The 17,559-nt window shown below is 38.2% G+C and overlaps 1 protein-coding gene across 3 annotated transcripts in view; it reads left to right on the top strand.

The window, feature by feature from the left end:
- CNOT4 (CCR4-NOT transcription complex subunit 4) overlaps positions 1 to 16,664 on the top strand; it is a 76,583-nt gene extending 59,919 nt beyond the window's left edge. For 2 of the 3 annotated variants that reach the window (XM_058804860.1, XM_058804859.1), the window contains 2 exons: positions 14,281 to 14,493; positions 15,277 to 16,664. In XM_058804860.1, the coding sequence (XP_058660843.1) occupies positions 14,281 to 14,493; positions 15,277 to 15,578 (515 nt within the window). In that variant the 3' untranslated portion in view covers positions 15,579 to 16,664. The remainder of the gene's footprint in view (positions 1 to 14,280; positions 14,494 to 15,276) is intronic. The other variant, XM_058804862.1, reaches the window with a different exon arrangement.
- Positions 16,665 to 17,559: the final 895 nt, after the last annotated feature.

The raw sequence follows: 17,559 nt of genomic DNA, 5'->3' as shown, positions 1-17,559 counted from the left end.
GGCCCTGGAAGTGCATTGTGACTTTAATGTTGGCATGCAGGTGTTGACCAGAGTTCTTAAAGTAGTGCAAAAAATTGTAATGATGGTAATTTGTGGCAGATGTCTTGGCTGGGTCGTTCCCTGTTGCACATAACTGAGTGGCTACACAGTAAAACATTTAGTGCTGTTCATTTCTGTACCTCACATGGCCTTAATATTATGCTAATCTTCACTGAATGGGTGCTTGCAATGTGTGTAAGAGGATTCATCCTGATTCTGAGGCCCTTGATGTTGGAGAAAAATAAATGTGAAGTCAGGGCAGTTTAGGCTGCCCTGAGTGGATTAATAGGCTCTTGCATCAAACATAACTAAGGAGCTAATTGTAACAATAATTGTCTTGATTAAAAATTTACTTCTGGGGTTTGAAGTTCTTCCATACTTCCAATTTAGCTTGTCCCAAACAAATTCTTTTCTTGTAACAAGGGAAAAAATTGTATTACATGAATAATGAACTGCAGGTAGAAAGTCTCTGTTAGCTCTTTGTAGCCTTGAGGTGGAGAAAACTTCCCCTGGAGATGTTGCCAGTGTTATTTTCTTTTCATAGGTTTTAGAAGTACTAGCTTTACTATAAGAAAGTGACCTAGGAAGAAGTTAGTGGGTTTTTTTGTGCTCTAGCGCAAGAAGTTACTTTGCGGTACTTTGTCCTCTTTGAAGGCTTTTTGCAGCTGCTGTACTGTTGAAGGGTCTTTAGGCTGATTCAAGTATGAACATGGTCCATACTGCTAGGGCAGGTAATTCAAAACTCTTTACACTGGCAATAGCAAAGTTTTAAGCCTTAAACAACTGATATTGGTTGCACAAAAAAAGTTGTTTCTGGCATGGAGTAACAAAGTACAGCATCCATAGCTGCACTGTTGCTCCCTTTCCCCTAAATTACATACAACTTTCAGAAAAACAACAAGACATCACTTCTCAACATTACCAGTCAGTTGTAAAAACTGTTACTTTGAAGAGTCAGTAACAAGACTATCTTATAATCTGGGGGACCAGAAAAATCCTTTAGTGTTGAAAAAGATCTGTTCAGCTTGATTTCAGGTTTGCAAAAGTATTGCATGATTTTCATTTTAGTTAGTAGTTCGAAAGTGGAACTTCCTGTGTTTGTAGGAGACTTGTAGATCTTTTTTTCAGCTTCTGAAAAGCACGTTGTATGGTACTGGTTGATGCACAGCCCAGGCCATGTGCTTCCCCCATGTTTTAAGGTAGCAGAATTGATATTTAAGTATGTCCTTTTTTTGTACGCAACTGCTACAACCAATTAATCCAAAAATGTTTTTGGCAAATATCGTGCTAAAACCACAATAAACATGTGCTGTGGTAATCATGGAAAGTTCTTTGTGTTGGTTTTAATCTGTTGTTATAGAAAATATTGTTAGTTGATCGGCTGACAATTAGATAGCTGTTGATGCAGTGCAAACTCTTCTCAGCTGATACACATCAGCATTGATATATCTTGAAAAAAGGATATTTTGCATAAGGATGGATTACTCCTTTTCCTGCTGCCAGAAATCAGCTGAAGTCTCAGTTGTGGTTTAGCTTGCTGGGTTATGAGCTTATATTATTTATATTTATTTTAGCGCTCTAACTGCTTCAGAAGTACAAATAATTTGCAAGTCAGGAGATGACCTCATAGCTCTTTTCTTGTGTGCTGACTTGATAGTTTCCAGTTTTGTTTTATTTTGTTTTTTTTTAATCTACATCTAGAGTACAGGTCTCTCAATGAATCTCTATTTTCTGTTTGAAAAAAATAATTCCTGTTCTTTGTTTTTAATCTGTCAGTAGCAAGTATTTAATTACTGAATTTTCCTAGTTTCCTCGTTTAATTTACAGATACATCTGTCTGGTGGGGTCAGGGAAAAAAAGTTGTGTCCAAGTACAGAGAACTCCTGTGTATAAGACCCTAGCTGACCTGCTAGAAAGGCAGTGCATATCGTAAGAGCTGTTTAGCAGTATGGAACAGTTAGTTGTAGTGGACCTGAAGCTCCTTTCTCTTGGTTCTTTAGTTAGTCCATATTAGGATGTTTTAGTCAATGTTACCAGCTTGGCTGGTTCAGATATTACAGGAAAAGAAACCAAGTGTAGGGGAAACTTTGCGTTCTGTCTTGTAGCAGAGACCCTCTACTGCTGTAAAAGCCACATGTTTCTTAAGGTTTTTACAGGATTATAAATTCCTAAAGTAGTTAATACTGGACCAGTTACTGGTAAAAAAAAAGGAGGGGTAGGAACGGGCACATGAGTCTGTATCTGCTTGCTCTATTTAATCAACTCTTTTGAAGCTTTTTATTTATGTCAAAACAAGCAGATCTAATAACTTCTATAAATTCACATGTTAGTATAGTATTTTCTAGTCTTTCTGAATTTGAGTTGGTTTCATTAGGTGTATTTGAGGTATGGAAGCTTGAATTAAGAAAATGCTATCTTGTAAACTGCTGCTGTTTGTACTTAAGACATTATTATTCTCATGAATTTGAAATGCTCCTGTGTGACATGTTAAATGTAATTTGCTGAAACTGCCTTTTGTTTATTTGAGCTGTGCTGTATTCATAAACTCACAGCTTCAGGCAGGTCTGTTCTGTGATGTACCCAATTGAAATGGAAGAACACAGGCACTACCTACGTTTCTTTTTTTTTAATTAAGCTCTCACTTAAAAATAATTTCTATATGGAATTTGGTTGCTTATTTCTTAGAGGAAGTAGTTAATTATTAACTAATTCGGTGGTTTCCAGTGAAATGACACAATGACACATGATTGACTTCATAGAATTGTTATGCATGTATTTGAAATGTGTCATGCTCATCAGGCATACATTTGTCCCCAACCCATATTTAAGTGAACTTTTTGATTGATTGATTCCCAGAGTAACTTTTTTTTCTTCCCTCTGTATCATTTTTCAAACTGTAGCAGATGTTTCATCTTGTCATTTTCAGGGACAATTTAAGCTTATTGCTGTTCTCTGGAGTGGGATGGATTAGATGGTTTACTATGAAATTATAAATGTGTAACTGTGCTTCAGGAGAAGAGTCCAGTGACTTCTTCATGGACACTGTGATTCTTGCTGCAAGCAATCGTACCCTAGATTGTATGCAAGCCATCCTGAGAGCATTGGCCAGCAGCTATGCTTTGTTCTGCAGATAATGCCAAGGGAAAGATTGATTTACTGGCAGCAGTGTGGGTGTGTGTGTGCCTTTATTTTCATTTTACTATAGGATAACAGGAAACTCTTTGTCATTTGATAGCTAGTACACTATCATCTTTGCTACCCTACTGCCTGGCGGTCTGTTCAAAAATAATAGGTATAATATGGGATCATAGAATAAGGTAGGATGCAGATTAACAGTGTCTTTTGGGACATATGTGTACAAAATGAGATGTATACATATTAATTTATAAATATAAATGTATGATTTTATTTCTTGAATTTACTTAGTGGTTGGTACTCATTGATTTTGTTACATAGAAGTACAGTTACAAACTCAGAGTTAAAAGGATTAGGAAAAAGTTGAAAATGGTTAGTCCACATTCCCCATCAGTTCTATGCAAGATGAAGTACTTGACATTTTAAAACACTGGCTATTACTTCATTTTGTAATTTCATAATTACCCTGAATGTGAAACTTAACTGTAAGCTCTATGTAGACCAGAATAATGAGGTAGTTTTGGACTCTTCCAAGACTACTCCTACACCTACACTCCTATGTATATTCTTCCCAAAAAATCATTGAAGCCCCTGAGTTGGAAGGGACTCACCAGGATCATCAAGTCCAATTTCTGACTCTGCACGGGGCAGCCTAAATATTATGTCTCAAAGCTTTCTCCAAATGCTTGTTAGACAGAGACAATTTATGTATATCATATATTAAAAATCTAAATAGAGGAAAGAGTCAAGTGGACACAGACAGATATGAAGCATAAAGAATTTAACCTTATTTAGGATGGGGAAAAATATGTTATTTATTGTCGTTGAAGATAGCTATTGTAACAAGTTCATCAAGATATTTTAACTGTGCAGCTGACTGATACAGGATATTTCAGAACATGGGGGTTGAATGTAATAAGCCTGTGTAATAGAATATAATGAAGAATCAAAATTTCATTTTCCCGAGACCTTTTAGTTTTGATGTTATGGCTTATATCTGTTGAATATGTATATCCTTATTGATTGGTGTTATGTATATTTAAAGATGAGACTTAATAAATGAGTAGAAAACTCTAATAATTTTGGGTGTCCCCCAGCAGTATCTGTGGTAGTGGTGTTGCATTCCTTATCCAGACACAGATTAGCATGCATATCTTCATATCATGGCTGCATTTAGGTTTTTGGGAAGCAGTAGCTGGTAGCAGAGAGGACAAAGCAATGATGGTTTTATTAAGAAGGTGCAGCATCTTCCCACCTAAAGTACTGAGCTCTTCCATTTCTGACCTATTTATGGTGTTGCATCTTCTGCTGCTTTAAATTTTCTGGCCTCTATGCTCTCCAGCCATTGAATTTGTCTTGGATATCAAATCCTTTCTTGCCTAATGCTACCTTTTAGACAAGATTTTAGTAAAACAAGGGAAGATCCCTCTATGTTGGCTGTGGTCATATTACTTAAAGACTATTTACAGCACGAAAAAAGGTGACATATCAGAATAAAGGTTAACATGTTTATCCTTTAATACTAAGATTCCTTGTCTGACTTGCTATTTTCCCATAACATAATTGCATTTCCATTTGAGAGACAATTTTTTATTTGGTCTTTGTTTTTTTGTCTCCTCTCCTTGGGTTGTTTCTGTTTTGTGAAAACAAACAGATGCATACTCCAAGCCTTGTTTTATACAGTCTTGGATGGAAACAGAGAATTTGTGGCATAGGAACTGACCATTTTCCTGTGGTCTCAGGATAATGATTTGATACAGGGTTTTGGGTGTGTTCTGCTACTGTGCCTTTTCAAAAGAGGGTTTGGGCTATGTGGTATGGCTGTCAAAGTCAGCATGCTGTAAAAATTCTCCAAGTGCTGTGTAAAAAAGGCATTTGATCCCATACACTAGCAACAAGAATGTGACTTAAACAGTGGCGCCTCACATCCCTTTATGGATGCCATGGTAAAACATTTTCCTGTACTCTTCCTCTTGACCTGACAGTGTATGAAAGCCTTAATGCCTGTTTTAAGTACTGGTTTCCTTACTCTTAACAGTAAGAGAGACATTAGTCAATTATTTTTCTGTCCTAATCTTTTTAAGAAGACCACTTGCTCACTTGGTGTTCTTCCTTGGTCTTTGGCTTTCCAACAGCAGCTGGACAGAACGCACGGCAGCTGAATGTCATCTTTTCTGTGCCCCCTGGCTAGATCTATGCCTGCCTGAAGTCTTTCTGATTAGGGGTAAATATTGAAAATAGGAAATTTGATGAGCATTTTAGCTGATACAGCTAATAGTTGTATAGGTGCCACATGTGACATTTCCAAAGGCTTGCCTCTTCCAGAGTGCAGAGCAGCTGCTCTCAGAAGTAGATGTGTTGCCCTGATAATAGGGTCACTCCTCATTTGAAACTGCTTTGAAGTTGTAAAATGAAAAGTGCCTTCTGTAAACAGCCCTCAGCTATTTACATTATTGCTTCTACTGATTCTTGTATATCCTGGTTTCCTCAGCAAAGATGACTGTTAGTACAGCCTTCGCTATTGAACATTTTGTTCTTCTCATCAGTCCTTTTGCTCACAGCACCCTTTTTTTCCCATGGAGGTCCTTAGTCCTCCATCCTTCCTCTTCAGGAGATGCTTTGTATCTGTGTGTATCCTCACCTTGAAATTCATTCTCCTTTTATTTCCCATCATAACTAATTTTCTGTTTCACTGGTGAAGAAGTGTTCAGTGCAATATGGAATCAATCCGTTTTGAAATTAAACTTTTGGCTTGCTCATTTTTGTTTATCTGGAGGAGTTTAACATTTTTTTCTTATACATCCAGGTTTAACCTAAATAAAATGGAAGTGGGATTTCAGATTAATTTCCAAAATATTAAATCAGTGTCAAGATTGAAATCCGCTGTGGCTATTCCTTTTCTTAGCTCTGGTGTCTTGTCCCTTAACTCCCATTCACTTCCTAAATTGACTACAAAGGCCTGGCTTCCTTGGTGTAATCTTCTCATGGTCTCTGAGAGAACTTCATCCACAGCACCTGTCCTTTAAGTTCTGCTATTTCTCCATCTGTTCCAAAATCTTATCTTGTCCACCCACCCTTCCTTCCAGTGCCTTTTCGATGCTAATACTGCAACTGTTTCCTAAATCCTGTTGAAATTTTTTTCCTGTGATTATATAGGTGATACTGTTTCAAATAAGGCTTGATACATAAATATCTGTTTTCATCTCTAGCTTGGCTTTAAGGTCTTACAATTTTTTTAAAATCTTTGATCGCAAGATTTTAAGCATGATGGTGAGAGACAGGCATCCTGCTTTTTTATTTTTTTTGGTAGCAAGATGCCTATTTTTAAGTGTGTAATTTTATTTTGGAAGAATATGTATGTGACAAAGAAAAAAGTGGAAAAGAAATCCTCCACTTTGGCTGCAATGTATCAGAGGAGTGACTAATCACATTAACTCTGCTACATTTGAAATAAACATGGGGTTGGCTGAAATAGGTGGCCTGAGTAGCTGACTCAGTCTGCATTCTGGACTGTAAGTCCTGTCAGCTTTTTTGGTAACTTTCCAGAAACAGGGAGAAACAAGCAGACAGTTTTTTCACATCAAATTTCATTACTGTTTTTGTCTGTAGTAGTGTCACCAAAAGAGCTTCACCTACACTAGATGTTGGCTTTTGCCTGGGTCTTAGGGATGGAAGACTGCATTTATTGTTAATAGAACCTCTTTAGGGCTGGTTCACCAAAACATAGAAAGGCTGTTTCCTTTCACAGGTAACTGATGAGATATTGGGATGGCTGTGCAGTAGTGTAAGAGGCAGTTCTGTTGTCTTGTGTGTCTCTTTCCTCCTGCAGGCAAATGCTTAGCCTTGGGATGCTGTGTTCTGTTAGATGCTTTTCTGAAGTCACTTCAAAATATGCATTAGGTCCCTGGCATGAGTTAAAAGGTGCAACTGTCTTAGTGATGTTAAAAACATGGCATTTTCCTTTTAAAGACTGGAAAGTGAGTGCACTTGGCATTGCCACCTCAGTGTCTAACAAAAGGCTGTGCCTTGGCATGGACCTGAAACTTTGGCTCTTTCTTGGTCTATTTAACAAAATACCAGTAATGATACGTTTCAGCAAAAAGTACAAATAATTCGAAGGCTTTCTGCATAAACTTTTTCTAAGTACTTCAGCTTGAAAAACAACTGAGAGAGCTAATACAATCTTTTTTTAAATTGTATTGGGGGAGGAGCATAAATTAATCCTGAAGGAATAGCAACTGAAAGAGCAGCTTTGCAAATGCTGTTTCTCCTCCCAGTACTGCCAAATCACATTTGAGGGCAAAAAATTTTTTTTCCCATCCCTTGCCATCTCTTGGTTTCTTCTACACAGCCTCACTTGAACTTCATCTTGTCCTCAGAGGAATTATTTTAAAAAACCTATTTAAAAAATAGGTCACTTCTATTAAAAGACAGCATCTAGTAATCAGAATGAATTTCATGTCATGGAAGGTGAAAACTTGGTTTTCTTGCAGTTTATCTAATTTCCCCTCAGAATTATTGAAATAATCTACAAATACATATCAGCCTTAATTGTTTGCAGATGTGGGAAGATTAGAAATGAGTTTATCATTTGCCAGAGTATGCTGTCATTGTGCTACTGCTGGTCTCACAGTCTGAAGTTGGAGGGTTGGTTGATTGATTGGTTGGATATTCCTGGGATCCAGAATGTCTGTAACACGACACCAAGGCTCTTGGTAATTGTTACTATAGCTTTGAAGATCTCAGTTTTTTCTTTGCAGTTTCTAGTTACTGCATTGCCCGTAGGACAAATTTCAAATATTTTGGTTTTATTTATGCATGTATCTATCTGTGTACCCACAAGTAGATTTGTAGACGTGGGCTTTTCTTTTGAAGTCAAAGTTTGTTCTGTTGACAAACAGGGTAACCTGGTGAGATTGAACTCTGATGCATGATATGAGAGGAAGCAGTTTAGGTTAAAATGAACTTTATTTCCCAGATGAATGGAATTACATGCTTTCTGAGCTTTTTAATCAAACTGTTCTGTGTGTAGGATTCAAGTATCTATTTCATTTGTTTCAATATCTTAAATCTTTGTGCACTTAGTTTAGATTTATGGTAATATTAAAGATGATCAGCACCAAACCTGTTTTCTTATGGAGTGAGTAATAAAAAATGTGGGATGCTCTGGAAACATTTTCTAGGAAGTCAGTCATGTTTTTTAAAGCAACTTGGAATCTCAATTTAAAATTTGTTTATAGATGGAAATTGGGTTGCTGGCTGCTATAATTATGGTTTGGTCTCTTGAGCTGGGGTAAGTGTAAGTCAATCAGAAGAACTCCCCAGAATACTTGATGTAACACAGCTTTTCTCAAGCCTAATAAAATTCTGACACTGTACATGCAAGCAAATATGAGTCTTCTTACTGCCCTCATATTAATGTTGTAGAAGGAATTTCTTCTGAAAATAAATGACATTTTCTGACTCATAACATTTACGTAGTCACAGAAAGATAAAGCGTTGTACTGTCGTCATCATCAAAAATCATTTAGAAAATCTTCTTTTCCCCCTTTAAGTGTATACTTTAGAATTAGTCTATTCTACTTGATAGTTTGGCTAACTGGCAAGTTAAGTTGCAGTTGGATTTATTTGACATTGAAAAATAGTGTTCTTCTGTTTATGTGGCTGTCTTTTAAATTGAGTGAAATTGCTATAACCATGGAAATCAATATGGAATGGAGGTAAAATGTGCTTTATTTGCAGTATTTTAAAGCTGAGGGTAGTCTGGTGTCTCTTGTCTACCAAGGCAAATTTTGTAGGTGTGTGTATGTACATAAATTGTATGTACATGTGCTCTTTTGTTTCCCCGGCTCTTAGAGCTCATGACTGCAAGACTTTAACTTGACATTCACACTGTGAAATGACTCTTAAAAATCTGGGTTTCGTGAATTGTCGATTTGTTTCATGTGTAGACAATGTTTGTGAGGCTTTTAAAGGTTCACTGCAAACAGCTTTACCTTCTAGGGCTCCTCTCTCTTGATGTCTCTCTAATGTGATGAAGTGGCTGTTTGTATTCCTGATGGGCAGCACTGCTGTTTAAATGTGGACAGTTTCCCTCTTCTCTAATCTGCCAGTAACATTCTTAAGTCTCTGTGAATGGATGAAACTTCATTTTTTGGTTTATGCATTGTAGGATTTCTAGGAGTCATAGATATAGAGAGTCAATGAAGCTGAGAGAGAAATCCTTTAGGTCACAGATGTTTAAATGGGATTTTATTTGTGATTTAAACAATTTCATGAGCAAACAAGCTTATTACTCATACTGAAGTGAAACAGATATAGTTTGTATAATAACTGTTTTGTAGATGTTTAAATATACAACCTTTGAATGAAATGCTTTTGACTTTATGTAATGTGATGGTCATAGTTTTTTTTGGATGTGACAAATTGTCCTGTCTTTCTCTCTCCCCCTCAAAGGGAAGTACTGGACAACTCTTTCAAAACAGAAATACAGTGAAAAGTTATTTTGAGATCAAAATAGAGAAGCCCCAGTCACTTCTCAGAATAGGGCAATAGGCTGTTTCGGGGAAAGCACTTACAGTCTCTGAACATGGCAGCACAAGGCAGAGGACTGGGATCAGAGATGTCACTTGAAAGGGTATGTCTCTGGTGGCCTCATTTGTTTCTAATTGAGTTGAAAGGCTCTTGGTGAACTCCTGGTAGTTATTCCTGATTTTTTTTTTCTCTCATTTTTCTTTGGCTTCAAAATTTGTTGTACAGCATCTTTGAAGATTTCTCAAGGCCCTTTTTACAGGCAGGTTGTTTAAATAGCTATTCTGTTACTGAATACACCTTGGTAGTCTCTTTGCTTCTTTTGTTGCCATTCTTTGCGGTCTGGTATTATTTTTCTCTCATATGATGATTTCCTCTGATTTTATTTTACTTATTTGACTCTCTTCTATAGTTGACACACTGTGTGTCTTGGTCACACATATGACATACTGATGGGTTCTTTGAAAATAAATAATTGCAACCAAGATTGGCAGCAGTGTGTGCTTATCAGTGGGACTAGAATATATAGAACTTGGAGTGAAGGTATTTAATGTTTTTATTCAATTAGCATGAAAATAGGCTTTTGTAATTGCTTGGAATGCAAGTTATGTAGAGCAAAGAAATGCTCTTGCTTTACCTGTAATGTAACAGTCTTGTGATTTTTCCTATTGGTTGTTATTTACTTAAGCATGTACTGGGTGAATTTTGCTTTGGATTTTACCATAGGCTTGTATCAAAATTGGGGCAATGATTTGAAATTATCTAGTCACTGTGGAATACTCATTTTAGTGGGCTTGTCTCACACCAAGAAAGCTGGCAGTTGTGCTATCCCATCAATATAAAAGATTGAGTGTGTCAGTGTCACCAAAGTGGCACAGCCAAATTAGAAACACCTTTGGGTCTTCATTGCAGTGTCATTGTCAGAATTTTGGAGTTCACAGAACAGCCTTTATCAGTGCAGCAGACACTTGTGCACACATCTTCAGAAGTACTGATTATGTGCAAGAGAGCAGTATTCTGGCTTGGCCATTAATCCTCTTCATGGCCTCTCCCCCAAATACACACAGCTTTGCCTGATTTGAAGGAAAAGTGCTAAGGCATTGCAGGTAGAGAATGAGGTAAAACTGCTTGACTGTCTGGTAGGATGTGATAAGGGGGCAATGATTTTATTTAGAAATTCATTAAGTGACTAGTTTTATACAAATTAATGTTTAGGGTTCTCAGAATGTATTATTTTTCTTAAGTTAACTTCAAATGTTTTTTTATTTAGATTGGATGGACAAGTTGCGTTTGTGATGAAGCTCTTTTTTTTCTTTCCTTTTCTCATTCTAAGACAGTGGTTGACTTTGCAAATTTTACATACAAGTGCTTTTATTTCACATTAACATACCACCTCAGACAGAGGAAAATTTCAGTGCTAGACGTGTAGATCTGTTCACCCCTGTAAACACAAGTTTCCACTGGACCAGACAGGATTATGAAATGTACATTGAGGGAAGACCAGAGTGCAGACTGTGTGTTTGAGAATGTTTTTCATGTAAATAGTTCTGCTTTTAGTGATGCTCCACCAGGTTATTCTCTATTTTGGGAGACAAAGGGCATGAGGGGAGGAATCTCATATTTATCTTAGTTTATAAAACACTTTCTTTGCAGTCATCTGGGTTTTACTTTGTTTTCTTCTGTGTTTTCCCACTATCAGTGGGCATGCTGCTTTAAGCCTTTTTAGATTAGCCTATGGAAGGAGACAGCATTTTTACTCAAGAGAGGGAAACTGTTGTATTGGTTCTCACACCCCTAGGTTGTTCACACCCCTAGATTGTAGTGTCCAACTGTAAAGTCTGCTAATAGTCAGAAAATTACTTCTTCCAACCAGTTAACTTTAGAAGTAGGGAAAGACAATATGCAAATGCCCTTTTAATTACATCTGTATTAACTGAGAACTAGCTTTTTCTCATTTTTAACTGTGGTCCTAGCTTCATCATGAAGCATAGACATATTTAACAGGAAGAACAAACCAGCTGATGGATGAGTAATGATTTCTGAAGAAATGGTTTTCCTTCAGTTGGTAGAAGTAATTTCCTGTCTCTGGGGTGGATTTGCATTTTCGCTTAGGCTGTTTAAAACATGCCATAATTCAGCAAAGAGGTGCTTGGGTTTTTTGTGTCAGGGGCCAGTGTTTTTGTCCTAACCTGCCTTGAAGCCTCACAAACACACCTGTTTGGGAAAGACAATAAATTTTTTGTAATTCTCTATTTTGTCACTTGTATACCTATGAGCACAAGATTTTATCAAACTGACTCTCTCATAGATAGCAAACAACACCATTTTGGTAGGTACTGAATCTTTTTAGGCCTTTCATCTCTTGACTTCTTTGAATCCAAGTAGATTTTGTTCAAACAGTTGAGGTAAAGAACAGTCTTACTCAATTTATTATTTTCTGTTGTTTTCTGTTAGAGAGGGTACCAAGCAGTGGTGCACTATGCCTGCCTCAGACAGAAAGGGCCAGCCTTTTCCATTCATGAGAGTCTTGTATCTAAACACTTGCTGGCTTTCTTGACCCTTTTGTGTGCTGTATTGTGTCTTTTTTACATGGAGATAACATGACAAAAACATACATATTTTCTTAGCCCAAGGAGACCTAATGCCCTATGACATGAATTTTCCTATCCTGTTCCTTGTAACATCCTGCAGACTTTGTCTTAGTCTTCCTTGATGACATGTTGCAGGTAGTTTACCACGGGTTCATTTTCTTGCACAAGAGCTTTGAGGCATGTTGGGGGTTAGTAAAGTTGGTGACTGAGACCCTTGCAGATCCCCAGCTCACAGGTGTTGAGATGAGTATGCTTGCTTGTGTAGTAAGCATTTTTGTGTGCTTTTTGCATTGCAGTAGAAATAAATAATTAAACAGAGCTATTTCTTTGCACAAGATTTTTGAAGCAGCAGTGAGGAAAAAAAGTGGAAACTAATGGTGTACAATGCAGAATTGTTGCAGTTATTTCTGTGATTGTGAGCTGGCTACCTTTGTTCCAGAAGGTTAATTTAGAACTTGTCTCAAATGGGCTTATGGGTGTTCTAGAGGATTGTGAACCATATCTCTTGAAGACATTTTCTACTAATACTTTCTAAAACTTTGCTTTATTATTTTTAATCTCAGGATTGTAGGTTTTGATGAAAAACATGTGGCACTGAATTCTTTAAAAGCATTTATTCTGTGCAATAGTGTTCCAAAGGAAAAAGGAGGAGCTGTGAAATGACAGGATTTCAAGTAGTTTTCTTGTTTGGTTTTGGGGATTTTTTTCTCCCCCTCTCGTTACTAGAAGGTGATTGCCCAGGACACCACTTTTTTCTGAACATTCAGCTTTACAAAAACTGCCAGGGCAGGTTTTGATAGCAATTGAGACTGCTTTCTTTACTCTCCAAAATAAGGTTGTGAGTTAGTGATGGCCTCTCATTTTCCAGGAAGACTTAAATCTGTTCTGTTGATGATGAAGTATCAGTATTAGGAAAGTATCTCTTTATAACAATTCTGATTGAGATCAAGGTCCTTTTCTCAATCAGGACAGGCAGAGATGTTTGGCGGGGGGGGGGGGAAAGGTTGTGTTCTAGATATTTGTCAAAAAGACAAGCATGTGCCAACATACTGCCTAACTCTTCCTTTCCAAATAAAACTGACCACAAGCTCATGAAGTATGACTTCCTGTATGGGATGATAAATACTGGAGTGCTCATGTCTGGTTTGTCCTGCTTTGAGATACTCAAAACGAGAGAAGGATCACAGAACCAGATAGTTTGTTCTAGATAGCATGGTGTTATTTTTGTGTTGAGGGATCATTTGCTGTAGCCACATTATTCTGTTGTCCTTTACAATATGTCTTGAAATGTTGAGGCAAGTAGTTGAGACTTGACTGTTTTGGTGTCTGGCTGGTTTGCTTGTTACCGAAGTTTTGAGGATACTGCTGTGTCAGAAATTATTCTGAAAGATCTTTAAAGAATTTTCACTACTGTTCTTCAACTGCAAGAGGAAAATTCACTCCCTCCAACTTCATTACCATTTTCTTCGGAAGAACATCTGTAGGGCTGTGAATGCGCAAGCTATAGCAAAACAAAAGACATCTGTGATTTTCCTCAGCCTCCCTGGTTCCATTTCTATTCCAAAGCCCTACCTAGCCTTTCTTCATTTTGGTGCACATCACCCTTTTGAGCCTGCTGCCCAGCCAAATTGCAGCAGCTATTCTCATCAAGTACCTGGTAGATTTTCTCCTGTTACTAATAGAGGGAGAGCCACTGTGTCCTTGGTTATTCGAGTCTCTGAATCAAAATGGGGAAATACATATTGGGGGAGGAGTTATATCTTTCTCCCATTCCCTTACACTTTGTTTAAAACCTGCCAGCCCCTCTGAGTAATTCATCAATCATGGAAACACTGACCCTAGGTTTTGGACAGGGGAAGTATTAAATTATTAGCTTAAAAAGTAAAAGCAAAATCCCATACCCCACCAAAGAAGGACATCTGTTTCTAACTTCAGCTTTTTATTTTTTTATCTTTCATTTTTTTTTTGTTGGTAAATCTCCCAGACAACAGCAGTTCTGTAGAGAGTTTAAATATGAAGGAATGGCAGGACGGGCTAAGGGCACTTCTACCGAACATTAACATCAACTTTGGTGGACTGCCCAATGCTTCCTCCCCCTCCAACGCCAACCACAGTGTACCAACGTCCAACACTGCCACCACCGACAGCCTGAATTGGGACAGCCCTGGCAGCTGGATGGACCCCGCAATCATCACAGGTAACCGTTTCTCACTCCTTCAGCTCCACTGGCAAACCATCCAATGGGGATTTGGCACAAACTGATTTACATCTGGAAAAAAAAAAAAGAAAAAAAAAAGTCAGTATGCGGTGGTCTCTTCCAGCTTCCATCCACAAAACCTCTCAAGGGTCCAGGAACTTTTGTGGAACCTCTAGGTATAACAGAGCGTCACTTAGGCCTTTGCAATGCATGCCCAGGACCTTTGCAGGCAGTCAGGTGGAGCAGTGCTTTCCTATAGGGTCAATCTATAAGGTGTCCCTTCTGCTGGATGGCATGTCCGGTATGTGCGTCGCTGGTCCTGAGGCACTGGAGGCAATCACTGGACTTGGTTATTTAAAAAGGGACATACTCCACTTGTTTATAAAGCTCTCTTTTATAAGGCTGTCTGGTTGTGTCTCCCTGTTAGAGAGGCTGAAGCATGAGTCAAGTAGGCAGAGTAAAAGGTGAAGCATAAGTGTACTGGCAGCTTAGTGTGGTGAGGTTATATTGACAAGGAGGCAGTTCTTGAGCAGAATGTTTGATAGAAAAATGTGTGTTTTATGAAGAAGTGCTCTGAGGGTGAACTCTCTCCTATCTCGATTTAATGTTAAATGTTTTTTGGGAAGAATAATTATGCATAATAATGTAAAATGCATTTTCTGTACAAACTAATCATGTTTTTTCATTGTTGCTTTTTGCTAGGTTAAATTGACCTCCTTCATGGTCAGTTTGTCGCTTCTCCTCTGACTTGCCTGTACCCCTGTTTTTTTCTTCTTTTCTTAGGTATCCCAGCCTCCACAGGAAACAGTTTAGACACTCTTCAAGATGACAATCCTCCACATTGGCTAAAATCTCTTCAGGCCCTCACAGAGGTGGACGGCCCCAGTGCAGCGCCATCACAGACGCACCACAGTAACCCCTTCGGCACACAGATCCCTCTGCACAGAGCCAGTTGGAATCCCTACTCTCCTCCTTCAAACCCCACCAGCTTCCATTCCCCACCTCCAGGCTTTCAGACAGCCTTCAGACCCCCCAGTAAAACCCCCACAGATCTACTACAGAGCTCAGCGCTGGATCGTCATTAGGAAAAGAAGAAAAAGAAAAAAAGAAAAATAAGACCCAAAACGTTAGAAATGCAGGAAGTGTCCCACCCTGACTCCTCCCCACGCCCACCTACTGTTCCTTGTCATATCTTTCTTTCTGAAGAATCCAGTTCCTGATCAAACTTCCCCCCCCAAATGCAATGCCATCACAGGGTCATGACCATTCTTTTTGTTAAGTTTCTGCAGAAACAGTGTTTGAAATACGCTGTTTGAAATACTTTCTAACCATTCTAAGAAAAAAAAAAAAAAAGAGAGAGAAATCAAAATGCAGTCTCAATGCTTCAGGAGAATATTACTGTCTTACGTCTTTTGCACATGAGTATTTCTGCCTAGTGGAAAAGTGTCAATCTGCAGTAGGGGGAAAAGTGCAATGCAGAATCAAATGCAAGAACATAAAAATGGTATTTAATTTAAATGAAGTTACTGAACATGTGGGGCAAGCAGTGGCCCAGCATTTATTTTGCATTCAGTGTGGCACTACACAGGGAAATTGCTATGTTGGGGTTGGTTGTTTTTTGTTGGTTTTTTTTTTTTTTGAGCAGGGGATTTTATTGCATCAGTCAGAGTTTGACATGAAGTGTGTTGAAAGACAAAACACTTATAGCTATGAGTAACTGGCATGTTGCTAGAGTGGTTTAAAGAGGGGAGAATAAGATTTTTCTTTAATTTTGGCTTTAGATTTCAAGTAAACTTTAATGTTTTAAAAGTATTCACAGATTTAATACCTAGCATATACGTAATATAATTATAAGCAGCTGAAACACGAGTGATATTTACTTCAGTCTTTCTGTCTCCTCTGTCAGTCTCTCTTTTTTTTTTTTTTAAAGATTCACCTGATTTGGGCACTCTGGGATAGCACTGCATTGGGGCCACATGATCACCATCAGGAGCAACCTCTGACCTCCTCTGCCTGCAGCTTTTACTTAACCCTGTAGTTTCTGGACGTTTGTGCCGTATTGAAAAGACAGGAAAAAAGAAACAGATAAATAAACATGGTTATAACCTGACGCTAAAACTAAAACCAAGGAAATGTACCTCTTTCTTCAGAATTAAAACTAAAATCTTAAATAAAACAGAAAACTTGATGATGACTTCATGTTTGCTTTCTGATTTTTTTAACCTTGGATTTTTAATTACTGCATCTGGTAAAAAGTGTATGCCATTGCATGTTTGGGGTTTTCTTATCTAAACCAGAACTACTTTATCATTGGAAATACTGCTTGGTTTGGTAACTTCTATATGGAAGGGTGGAAAAAACATAACACTTTAAATCTTTTAAAGGGATTCTGTTGTCTTTACTCATGGCAGTAGCTTGAGGAGTCAATCTCTGTTATTGGTGCTCTCATTTTAAATCTGAAGCATGAAAATCTTGTTTGTATTTTCTGAATTAAATGCCATGGCACTTGGGGTGGATAGCATACAATAATATGCCTGACGATATGGCAGATAATTTGTTACAATTCCCTGTGTTCATCAACAGCCTTGCATAAAAGTTTAAAATATGTCACTGCACAGCAGGGGATGAAGAGCTCTTAAAGGACAGAAGGCCTCCAGTAAGCTTTTATACTTGTGAGCAGACATACTTAAAACCTGTAACCTTGTGGTTGGGCTGCCGTTTGATGTAGCTTAGGAGGGTGGCAGCAGAGAGCCTGAAATTCTAAAGGTGCCTGTGCAGAAGGATCTCTCACCTGATGTGAGCTGCACAGTTCAGGCTGGCCGCCTTCTGAAAGTGTTGGCTGCTGGCAGGGGCAAGGAAGGGAATTTCCACTGATGAACCCTAAATGGGGATGGGGTGGGGTGAGGAACTGGCCTGTCAGGAAGTGGGAACAAATGCTGAATCAGCCACTGGACAGAGGAGCAAAGCCTTGAATCTGCTCAATGTGTTTCTAGATATCCTGTTACACAAAGCAGGACTTGGTGGCTGCATGCTTTTGCTCTTCTCTCACTTGCATTGCCATGTTAG

This window comes from Ammospiza caudacuta, chromosome 5, assembly GCF_027887145.1.
Source record: "Ammospiza caudacuta isolate bAmmCau1 chromosome 5, bAmmCau1.pri, whole genome shotgun sequence".
Lineage (NCBI taxonomy): Eukaryota > Metazoa > Chordata > Aves > Passeriformes > Passerellidae > Ammospiza > Ammospiza caudacuta.
The sequence above is the reverse complement of the archived record's forward strand: the minus strand, read 5'-3'. Positions and strand labels throughout refer to the sequence as shown.